General features: G+C 41.5%; 1 protein-coding gene across 7 annotated transcripts in view; it reads right to left on the reverse strand.

The window, feature by feature from the left end:
* Positions 1 to 1,240: 1,240 nt before the first annotated feature.
* Positions 1,241 to 12,158, reverse strand: part of SH3KBP1 (SH3-domain kinase binding protein 1) — a 274,936-nt gene continuing 264,018 nt past the window's right edge. For 6 of the 7 annotated variants that reach the window (XM_014543459.1, XM_005870951.2, XM_014543457.1 and 3 more), the window contains 5 exons: positions 11,664 to 11,773; positions 9,643 to 9,771; positions 5,401 to 5,672; positions 3,686 to 3,749; positions 1,241 to 2,712 (listed from right to left, as the gene is read on the reverse strand). In XM_014543459.1, the coding sequence (XP_014398945.1) occupies positions 2,671 to 2,712; positions 3,686 to 3,749; positions 5,401 to 5,672; positions 9,643 to 9,771; positions 11,664 to 11,773 (617 nt within the window). In that variant the 3' untranslated portion in view covers positions 1,241 to 2,670. The remainder of the gene's footprint in view (positions 2,713 to 3,685; positions 3,750 to 5,400; positions 5,673 to 9,642; positions 9,772 to 11,663; positions 11,774 to 12,158) is intronic. The other variant, XM_014543458.1, reaches the window with a different exon arrangement.

Below are 12,158 nucleotides of genomic sequence, written 5' to 3' on the forward strand. Positions count from 1 at the left end.
CAATTATTTGAATAACAATAATTTAATGATTTTTACTCTAAAAATTAGATCTTACTAGAAATTTCTGTTTAAATCTAAGTGTAAAATTTAACACCTTAAAAACAGAATTCACAGCCACAGATTTTAATGTATTATTTCTGTTCACTTGAGAGAGATGGTGGGCACTATATTCCATGTCCTCTGAAGGCATTTCTATGAGAATAATCAAATTGTGTAAAATGGAGAAAAATGGTTTAAATTCCAAGAAATCATCCCTCTTGGGCCAGGACAACTTTAACCAAAAATATTTTCACAAAATTTCATTTAATCATCTTCTTTACAAAGCACAATACTTACGACTTTTCTAAATACAACTTTAGAAAATGAAGCAAAAAATAATTTCCATTAGATGCTGGTGGAGTCCATGCTGAACACAAAAGAATTTTTTCAAAAGTGATACTTCCAACCTTCTTAATGTTTTTTGTTGGGTCCATTTTGTTAAGAGTAAAAATGGTGGCTGTTCAGACAGTGGTTCATCCAGTTCCATGATGTAGAATCCTCTTGCTGGTTAGCCCAAGGGTCATTAATGAAGCTGGATATGCCAACTTCTTCTAGAATCAGGTCTCTCTCTGCTTATACAAAGAAAGCCAGTGGCATCTATGCGGGGAAGATGACAGCCCTCTACATTCCAGGTTTCCAGTGCCCCATGAGGATACTCCAACTTCTCAATGTAATTATTAACAATCCTACTCTGTGTACATATCATATAAAACTACATCATTAGGGATTTTCATGATGAGTACATGAGGAATCCAAACATCAAAGAATCCAAGCCTCATTCTTATATTAGGTGGTAGGAAATCTCTGAAGGCTTCAAGTTTAACACAAATGCTTAGAACAGTCAAGGGGTACAGGAATGTTTTATGCTGCTCTTGGAAACTTGGCACTCCTGGTCCCAAGCACATTGAGAGCAAGGCTGCTGAAAACACATGGGAATGAAGGTTGGGAGGTTTCTTTGCTTATACACTTATCTTCCCTTAACTCACTTTCTTAACCCTGGCAGACCAGGTGTCCAGGTTCTGTAAATACTCTGGAGGAAGTAGCAGCCTCAAGCAGCAAGGATGAGTATGTAGGCAAGAGGAAGGCGGGGAAAGAGAGAAAGGAAGATACTTTTATTTGTAATACTTTCGATGATCAATAACATGTGGTGATTTTTTTGCATCACTTCTTCAGTGTTATCAATTCTCATTCATTCTGGTTGTGAAGATCTATTAATGTTTATTATTTTTACTCTAAAACCCAGGAAATAGACAAAGCAGCTTTTTAGAAACACAAAAATCATCTTCAGGTACCATTAAGGGACCACCACCCCCAACCCCCAAACAATTTTGCAATACAGTATGTCCCCTTATTTTCAGCTAAGGATGAGAAAGCAGTCACACAGACTAAGGCTGAACTGTTCATTTGTTACAAAGATAAAGCAGACAAGCAAACACGTTTCCTTAGGAGGGAAAAAGCAATTCAAAAAATGCCAGGAAGAACCAATGGCTACACTTTAACAAGAGCCCCCACCTCCCATTCCCTTGCACCTAAGGAAGGGGTTACAAGAGATGGAGGCATATGACATTATGTGAGTACAGCTGAAACAATAACACACACAGATAACCCAGTGCAGGAAATAATACAACTTCCCTCCCTCGTTTTTATTTGCATTTTACTTTTATTTATTTTTGCTTTAATAATGCATATTCTGTTCACGCAAAAGGTGCAAAGGACAGGAGGCAAGGGTTTAACTTAGCTGATGAAAAATCAAGCAGGGGTGACATTTCTAGTTTCATGAACAACCTAAAACTAGGAGAACTTAACAATTGCAGCTGGTACCACAGAGCACGCCCAACTTCACAGCTGTCTCCTCTTAGGACCTTTGGCTAGGGGAGAGAAGCTTTGAAGACAGTAGCCTCTAGTGGACTTTGATAAGTGGCTAAAAAAATTTTGTTTTAAATCATGGTAGCTGCATCACAAAAGTTCCAGTCAAGAGGGTGGTAAAAAGAAGGCACAGATCATTGCAAATACCAGATTTTCTCTTTCTCCTTTTGTAAATATACCATCACATATAAGCTAAAATTGATCTCAGGGTGGTGGGGTTTGCTGGCAGGAGAAGGGACGGGTTGGACCTAAAATTGCATATGTAATAGACTCCTAGAGGGGACACAAAGCAAGGCAGCTTTCCGCCTGCAGCAAAAGAAAGGGACGCTTGCTCCGGACTATGTGTAATACAAATACTGGGGGAATCTGTGACAAAACACGATTAAAAAATCATAAAATTATAAAGCTTGTAAACGAATAATCTGAAATTACATTTTATTAATGGAAAATATCATCAAAATAGTACCACTATGGACTAAACTGCCTGAGTTTTCATTTCGCATGAGATCTCATAGTAAAAAAGCCTTTAGCACAATTTGCTCTGTTTAAGTCACAACCAGTGCCAGACCCAGGACTATACCATGGGGAAGAGTCTCCTCTTGGATGGAATTTGTGTTGTGCTATCAAGATTTTTGTGCTAATCTTTCAAACTGGGACATATTGAGGCAAATCTTTAATCTTTTGGCACAAGGTTATTTTGGCTGGGGCAGAAAATTTGAGTCTTGGACTCAGGATGAATAATGCGACATTTCATTGATCAAGTATTCATTTTGATTGAAGAGCTTTCTTTATGTCATTAACTTCCATCTATAAAAGAAAAAGAAGAGCCAACAAAATCATAATGAATTTATAATGAATTGGCTGGTTTGATAGAAGCTTAAAGATAATCACCCTGGTTGATTGAAAGAAAATAATCAACCTGACGAGCTTAAAGGCAAAATGGGTAAAATGACATCTGAATGAAGAGTTGATAATAATGCCAGAAATGCACAAACCTATGGAACAGGCATGCAGATGGGATGCGCTAGGAAATAGCGGATGTTTTAATTCTCAGGCTACCAGCATCCACAATTTGTCAAAAGTAACAACTGTTCTAGTTTCCTGGCCAGAGGGTGGGGCAGGCTGTCCTGACCTGCAGGACCACCTGGCAGTGTTGGAAGGTAGCAGTGGTTGGGCCCAGGGTGGTATCTGTCAGCATTTCCAAAGTGATGACAAGCAGTTATCTATCTTTCTTTAAGCAGCATGGGTCCTAATCACCATTGGATGAAAGCTGAAAGTCTTCCTTTGGCCATTTGGTAACAGCTGAGTTGGATCTGAGGGGTACAAGGCTCTGACACTCTGATGGTACTGACACAACCATCAGGGAGAAGTAAAAAGATAAAGAGCAAGTGCCAAGTGTAGGCAACTGTGGTTCTTGGAATCCCAACGACCACATAACAAAAGCCAACTGGCCATGGGGTCTCCCCAATGCCATGCCTTCTGGCCATTACTACAATGAGGCCTCTGGAAACCAGGGGAAACTTTTCACCGAGGACATGTTTCAGGTAAATTCCAAGTGAGAAACCCAATTGGGGGTACAGTTACTAATGTCTTCCTTCCCCAAGCTTCCTGGATCCTAGGAAAGGATGCAAAGTGAGTTTATAAAATTCTAAGAAAATTGCCATAGGAAGTATGCCTAAATCTGCAGAGAAGTAACAATCATTTATTTTCAAAATAAAGCCCTGATGCCTCCCCTACCCCCAACTGAGCCTCTCGTGAGGCAGGACCCCAAGGGACCCACCTGCAGTCGAAGCCGGATTTTTTTCTCTTCATCCAACTCTGACAGTAACTGCTTAATCTCTCGTCTGAAAAGCAAACAACAATGAAATTAAACAAAAGTCCAGACTTTCCCAATAAGAGATAAGAAGCCTCTTCTCACTACAAAATCATTCTGACTCTTTTGCAAGGAAAATGTGGACAGAACATTGTCTTCTTTGCATTGTTATTGCTTAAAATTTATCAGAGACAGAAAGAGTTGCCATTATTTCTGGGCTCCCAAAATATGTAGCCATCAAATAGTAGGTCTGACATGATCTTTAAGATCCCTCAGTTGAAGCTTCTCCTAAAAGAAGATGGGGGAAACTGAGGCCTAGAGAGATGGCCAACTTGTTCAGTGACTAGGCTCCAGGTATCCAGGTTCATATTCTGTTGTCTTTCCTCTCTGCCATCTTGACTGGACACTATCTCTTCATTATAGGTTACTGGTTTTCAAATGTACTTACATAATCATTTTCATTGTAGATATTTTTTACCATTCCATACCTTCTGACTTCTAACCCTTTGACTATTTTTGTCACTGCATATGGCACAGGGTAATATTTATGTGTGCTAGCTATTTTCGCTTACAGATCTTTCTCCCCATCGAAGTGTTCCTTGAAGATGAAAGGTGGGGAGAGAGCATGTGTGAGGGCATGCATGGAGGGAGCCCCTGAGTCTCGGGAGAACAACTTGCTCAGTATAAAGTCTTGGGTTTAAAGATTCCCTGTCTTTTCATACGTGACAGCCCCTAAATGCAAACTAATTACTATAATGGGCAGCTAACTGAAATAATTGAAATTTTTCTGATGCTAGAGGAAAAGTTGGCTGTTGGGCTGATTAAGAAGTGGTACAGCCTGGCCTGCATGTTTCAGTGGTTGGGTATCGACCTATGAACCAGGAGGGCACGGTTTGGTTCCATTCCCTGTCAAGTTACATGCCTGGGTTGTGGGCTCGATCCCCAGTAGGGGGCGAGCAGGAGGCAGCGGATCAATGGTGTTTCTCTCTCTCTCCCTTCCTCTCTGAAATCAATAAAATATATATATTTTTAAAAAGGTGGTACATGTGCATACTGTATTTTATGGGGATTTTAAGATCTTTCCTTGCCCTGGCCAGGTGACTCAATTGGTTGGAGTGTCATCCTGTATACCAAAAGGTTTTGGGTTTGATTCCTGGTCAGTGCACATAGCCAGGTTGTGGGTTGGATCCCCGGTCAGGGCACATATGGGAGGCAACTGATTGGTGTTTCCCTCTCACATTGATGTTTCTCTCTCTCCCTTCCTATCTTTCTCTCAAAAAAAAAAATCAGTAAAAACATACTTGGATGAGGATTAAAAGCAATAACAATGCAAAAGAGGGTGTTCCTCTTTTACTTGGTCCCCAAAATATATATAGGGTATCCCAAAAAAACAAAAAAAGATCTTTCCTTTCAGCAGCTGAAAGGAAAGCACGTAAGTCATTGTAACTGCCCCTTCCCCATTAACACATCAGCCAACTGATACCCTTCCTACATGCAGCAGGCCAAGCTGAGCTCTGTGAAGTCTCTTGAGTTCATATTCACTGCCACCTCCTGCTGCCGCTGCCATCACAGGGAGGCTGGCCCACCCTCCAGGGCAGGCTGAGACCCAGGCTTACAGACTAGGCCCTGGCCCAGCAGAGAGTGACCCAGAGGGAGAAGAAGAAGGGGCCCCAGATACTCACTTCTGCTGGTCCTTCATGGTCTCGATGATGCTTCTCAGTTCTCGGACCTGTGTCCTTAGCTCCTCCAAGGCCGCCTGGCTGATGGCCACAGGCTCCATCTTTGGTTTTCCTTCCGTGCCAAACAGAGATGGGGAGTTGGCTCTGTGTCCAGCTGTTCCCAAAGAGGACGACAGGGGGGCGGGTACCACCGTGGACAGAGTGGCTGGTCCACCACCACCACCTGCAGCCATGGTCCCTGGCTTGGGTGGCAGGGGTGCTTTGTTGTCAGACACCTGTGACAAGGGAGGGTAGAGAGGTTTCAGGCTAGGGATTCATGTTTAGCAACCCCCTATCTACACCACCACCCATGCCTCCCCGCCCCCATCTTCCTCACTCATTCTTTCACCTACAAGCCCCAAGGGCCTACTTGGTGTAAGCATTCCCCATAGAAGTGTCTTTCCTTGTATGTTTTACATTGGATCACCTTTCTGGCCAGGCAGTTCCTATTTGTTTAATGTACACGTCCAGAGTCGCACCTCCTTGCTAGGCTCCGAAAACTCTGAGTGAGCAAAACATTTTCCTGGCCTTCAAGGAGCTCAGAACTCACTAAGGTGTAGACAGACAGACCAACGAACACCCTGCAGATGAGAGGGAAGTCTGCACACAGGAGGGAAGCACAGAGAGCTGCAGAAGTACATGTCTAGTGGGCAGAGCCGACAACTGAAAGAGTGAGCTGGGCCAGAGAAACTGCCAGAGGAATAGAATGCCATGGGGGTGAACAGCACAGAAGTAGAAAAGAAGCCCAATGATGGAAGCTGGGGACTTCCCAAATTGAAGAGGTGGGAAGAAAAGGTAAACCCTTGAGGACTAGGACAGAGTGGTGAGAGGGGACAAAGCCAGACCAGAAGAGGAGCCTGGGTTATGGAAGTCCCCTATAAGAATTTCCAGAAAGAAAAAAATGGTTGGATAAGTGTGTCAAGGGTGCTAAGAGGAAAACTGGAGGAGCCCACTTGCTGGAGGAAGGGAGACTGAAACCTGATCAAGGCAGTCAGTGCCCGACACGGGTGAGGGGTGTGACTTGCAAGTTTAGAACACTTTCCAAAAACTTGGCAGAGGAAGGAAAATGGGATACAGTGTTCAAGGAGAAGCCACAGGAGGAGGCAGGATCAAGAAATCGTTTTGTTCACTCTCAAAGATGGGGGAGACCCTGAGTTGGATGATATGCTGAGGGAAAGAGTCCGAGAGGACCCGGCTGGAGACGGAGGAGATAGGTAGAGGCCAGATGGAGAAGTATTCTGAGGAGACCAGGGGGTGGGAGGGCATGGGGCAGTCATAGGTTGGAGGGAAGAGGGGCATGTGGCAGGCCCAAGGGAGGAGACAGTACCAAGGGAAGGTGAGATGTAGACAGGTGGGGAGGACTTTGGGAGGTGAAAGGGTGAGTGACAGGCAGAAGAAAAGGTTGGTGGTGAAGCTGGGCCACACAGTCGGAACTCCCTCTAGCAGCAGGCACCCAGGGCGGGAGCCAAGAAGGGGCTTGGCTGGCATGGTAAGGAGACAGAGTGTGAAGTCAGACTGTGCTGGAGGGAGAGACTGGGCAGAGTACGACAGAGGCAGATGGGCCAGCATTCCCAGCTTCTCTGCTTGCCTTTTCTCTGCCAAGTTACCATTGAGGAAAAGCGCTTTCTGCTGCCAGAGATAGCGATCAGCCATTCCATGCTTATTGTTCATAGGAGTTATAATAAGAGGGAAGAGGGACTGACATTTATGGAGCACTGGTCACCTGCCTGACATCGGCTAGACAATTGAAACAAGGACCAGTTGGCATACATGTTTGACCGAGCAGGAAATGGAGGCTTAGGGACATGGTTTAGAAATTCCCCAAGTCTCACAGTTAATAACTGGCAGAGCTGGGATTCAATCCTCTCCTCCATCAGCCGGACCCTCAAGCCTGGCACCATGACTGTGGTTACCCAAGTCTGAAAATTCACACTCTACTGTCTTTATTTTCTTTGTTTCTTTCCTACTCCTGAGTTCACACTTTTTCACATTTTCCATCCTGCATCTTCATATACCTCCCCCAACCCATCAATGTCCTCACACTGACGGGCTTCCAGGCATTTCTTGAATGAATGCTTCTCTGAGCATTTACTACATGACTTGCTCTCCTGGCCCATTTCAACTAACAAATACTTTTAAAAATTCTCACAGAATAGAGGACACCATATACCTTCACCAAATTAGTTCATGTGGAATTTCTAGAAGCAATAAACAACATGACATGACAGCTGCAGGGAAGTGAAAGAGCCTAAAGCAGTGGTTCTCAACCTTCCTAATGCCGCGACCCTTTAATACAGTTCCTCATGTTGTGGTGACCCCCAACCATGAAATTATTTTCGTTGCTACTTCATAACTGTAATTTTGCTGCTGTTATGAGTCATAATGTAAATATCTGATATGCAGGATTTATTTTCATTGTTACAAATTGAACATAATTAAAGCATAGTGATTAATCACAAAAACAATATGTAATTATATATGCGTTTTCCGATAGTCTTAGGCGACCCCTGTGAAAGGGTCATTTGACCCCCAAAGGGGTCGCGACCCAGAGGTTGAGAACTGCTGGCCTAAAGGATAGAACTGTAAAAATAAAAAATGTGAAGAGCCTCTGCCCACCAGTAGATGTCACTGTAGAAACACCCCAAGGCTGTCTGAGAGGTCAGATAGAATGCAACTAACCTTGTATACCTAGGATAACCTGAAAAAAACAGGTCTAAAGCCAATTTCTGCAAATGGAATCTATAATAATAAAAGTTTAATATGCTAATTAGACCGGACAGCCAAACGACTTTCCGGACGTCCTTCCAGACATCCTTTTGGACGACCTTCCAGATGAAGCTGGGGCTGCGAGGGCTGAGCCCCTTGCACGAATTTCGTGCATAAGGCCTCTAGTCCTTTTATAAAGGAAGAATGCTTCACTTTTGTGAATAATTACAATTAATATGTTTTTATAGAATAGTTTTGAATACTGTATTCAGATGTTAAAGAAAATCCATGCATGTAAAATTTTAAATCTATGAGAAGGAAAATCCTACATAAATTTTTATTTCTTTGTGTTAATTCCTGTTTCAATTGCCTTTAAAAACGACTACAGTTTTCTACTTTTATACAGAAAGTAGTTGCAAGTATTTATAGGAAATTCCAACTGCCTGGGTTCCCTTAGCATAAATTTCAAAATCTTGGTTCACATTCATAGGACAAGCAGAATTTGTACAGGGTATCCTTCAGAAGCCATACACAGTTGCTAAACAATGTCTTCTTTGCTTCACACAAGCCAGTAACTTAGAAGAGCTATACCATCCCCTGGGCATACAATGAAATTAAAATGTTTTTAGACTATAAATTTATCCTAATAAATACAAATCACCTTTTAAGATACCACCATTAATTATTCAAATTCATGAGCTGCCAACCATAGTTTGTGACACCACCAGTTTTGAACATAAAAGACAAGATGTGTGGGCAGAGGGCACAACATTTAATACAGTTAATGTGTTCTTTCTAGACACCTATAGGCTTTTTAAGTTGTCTTGGTTTCTGAGAAGGTGATAGTGTGCAAGGGCATTTGTATATATGTGGATGATGGTATGAAGAGATCAAACCACAAGAGAAAACATGGGAAATCATCAAACTTGTTTCTCAGGGATTCTGCCCAGTTTTGGAGACTTTGTAAAATGCCTTGGGGATTTTGATGACAATCACTAAAGCACCATCACTAAAGAATGACAAAAACTTGCATTGTCTGTTGCAACAAACTGAATGTTTGTGCTCTCCCAAAATTTATATGTGTAAATACTAACCCATTTTGATGGTATTTGGAGGTGAGGCCTTTTGGAGGTAATTAGGTCATGAGGGTGGAGCCCTTGTGAGTGGGATTAATGCCCTTAAAAAACATACCCAAGAAAGCTTTTACCCTCTCTCTGCCATGTGAGGATACTAGAAGTTGGCAGTCTGCAACTCAGAAGACAGCCCTCACCAGAAACTGATGGTGCTGGCACCCTGATTTCAGGCTTCCAGCCTCCAGAAATGTGAGAATTAAATTTTATTGTTAATAAGCCACCCAATCTATAGCACTTTGTTATAGCAGCTTGAACTGACAGAGACATTTATTTATCCTTGTTTGATTTATAACTCATCATCAGTGCATACACAAAAAGGCAGGGATCTTGTGCTGTCGTGACACCCTCACCATGGCCAGTCACTCACTTGGGATATGGTAACAGTCTTTGAAGTTTTCTTTGATGTGTCCACTCCTCTGTGTGCAAGCGAAACGTGTTCCTCTTTATCTTCTTCGGGACTTGGGGAGTCAAAGATATCAGGGCTTGAAAGGGAAGACTGGATAAAGCCAAAAGAAAATGCTTTTGTCAGAATTACACCTTAGCTGACATAGCTTCTGTTAACATAATGCTGTATGATTTTCAAAGCACTTGACACTTGTATTTTGCTTGTCTCCTCATTATAATGAACAAATATGTAGTCTAAAAGCAGAGCAAAGATGAGATGCTTTTACTTGGTCCCCAAAATATATATAGGGTATCTCAAAATGTATATACACATTGAATAATTATAAAGGCACTGTTTATTAAAATACATTTCATTTTCAAAATTGAACTATCAGCTGTTAAAGTGTATATACATTTTTGGGGACATCCTGTATAAACTCCCAGACATGGGATGTATGTACCAAGGGTGGGGTGGTAGATGGTAATTTGCACTTTTCTGTATATAATTCTGGATGCCTCAAGGCCCTCTAGATCTTGAAAAGTTGGGAAGAATTTGGAGGGAAAACAAAAATGATGAAAGATTTGTAGAAAAGATGGAAGAGGTAAGATTAGAAATTTAAATACGGAGATACCAAGAAGCCATTAAAAAGCTTGTGTGTATATGAGATGCAAAAGGGAGGGTGTGAGTAGGTGACATGAAAAAGGGAAAGAAGATGGTATTGACACAGTACTCTATATAAGAGGGTAAATGTAAGCCACTTTTTCAAGTCTTTCTTCACAAAAGGTGTCAATACATAGTTAGGTTTGTTTCATACAAGAGGAAAAAGAGGATAACTCAAACCACACTGTCAGACTCAGAAGATACGAGAGAAGAGGCTTAAAGAAATTGCATTCTTTTTCTTCTAAATGATGATCAGTGATGAGGTGAAAGTAGAAAGTATCCTGGGAAACCTGCATATCAGGATGAAGGTCATAAGGCCTTCGACCTGCATTCCTAGCAAGGGCAAGGCAATGTGATATAGAGAGATAGATAGAGAGATAGAAAGACAGGCAGACAGACACATATACACTGCTTGCAGAGCATCAAGATTTTTCTACAATGACATTCACATCAGTGTTTATAATGAAGGACCAGAAACAACATAAATGTTCAATGATAGTGCACTGGCTAGATAAACTATCATCTATTCACAAATTAGAACACCAGGCAGCCATTTAATGTGATGTTATGGAAGAATGTGTAATGATTTGGGAGAAAGGTGAACAATATAAGGTGAACAAGCAACTTCCAAGCAATGCATACTAAGTGATCCCATTTTTTAAGAAACAATTTTATAGACACAAATAGAATTTTAAATAAAAGCTAAGGTTATAGCAAGAAAGTACCAGATTTTAGCTCTGGGGAGCAGTATTACAGATAACTTTCTTTATGAATTTCATTGTTAAAATTTGGTACAATAATGTGTTACAGGTTTCCAATGAGAAAAGAAGTTATTCAAAACAACCCAAACAAAAAAATTCTATGGGTTATCCAGAGGGTTCTGACTGTACTTTCCAACATGACCAGGTGCCTCATATGTTTAAAAGTAAACTCTGTAAGGTCTGTGTGGGAGAAAAAGGCTTGTCACTGCCAAACACTGCATAGTGACAGAGCTTTCTTTAATAGTTTTGTTTTGTTTATAGACCAAACCAGCCTTGTTCTCCTTTCCTACCATAAAACATGACATTTTTTCTTACCAATTTCATTTCAGATTCAAACAATAATCAGTCTGGAAGGAGAAGGAGGGAAAGTGGGAACAGTGAAAGCCTACCTGGCTGGCAGGCACACCAAGAACAAACAAATACTGCTTGATTCCAGGACTCTCAAATCACTTTTGATCAACAGTGTATCTCATAATCTCCCTCTCCCGCTTGTCCTCCAAACAGCCACTTGCATTAGAGTCCTTAACTAGAATCTCTAATGTTTCCTGCATTTGAGCTGTAGAGAAGTGAGAAGACACTTACTGATGTGAGGGACTGGGACGGAGGCCGCCTCCCTGTGGCTTTTGGTCTGCTTGTGGTTGGGTGACTGAGTTTCTCAGTAGATGATACCACGGAGTCAAAACCTTCTAGGTCTAAAACAAAAGTAAAACAGATTTCTAAGAGCAACAATAGGAGTGAGGATGGTTCTCATAATGTGCCAGAAAGAATCTCTTTTCCTTGACAATCATCCTTGATGCTTGGATTACATTTCATCATTTATGAAGGCTGTTTACATCCTTTTGTCATCCAATAAACATGACTCAAATGGAATGAAGAATCATTTCCACCTCAGTTTAACAAGATAACATGGAGGAGAGAGACAGAGGATTTTTCTTCCCCTTTCTACACCTATATTCATAAATCTTGAAAAGCTACAGAAAGAGGAGTAAAGGGAATGAATCTTCTTTTTTCCACAAATTTAAGTTCATTTTGGTAGATAAAACATTCTTGCAGCCTCATAATAAGAAGTAGTTATCA

Source organism: Myotis brandtii, unplaced genomic scaffold (assembly GCF_000412655.1).
Source record: "Myotis brandtii unplaced genomic scaffold, ASM41265v1 scaffold326, whole genome shotgun sequence".
Taxonomy (NCBI): Eukaryota; Metazoa; Chordata; class Mammalia; order Chiroptera; family Vespertilionidae; genus Myotis; species Myotis brandtii.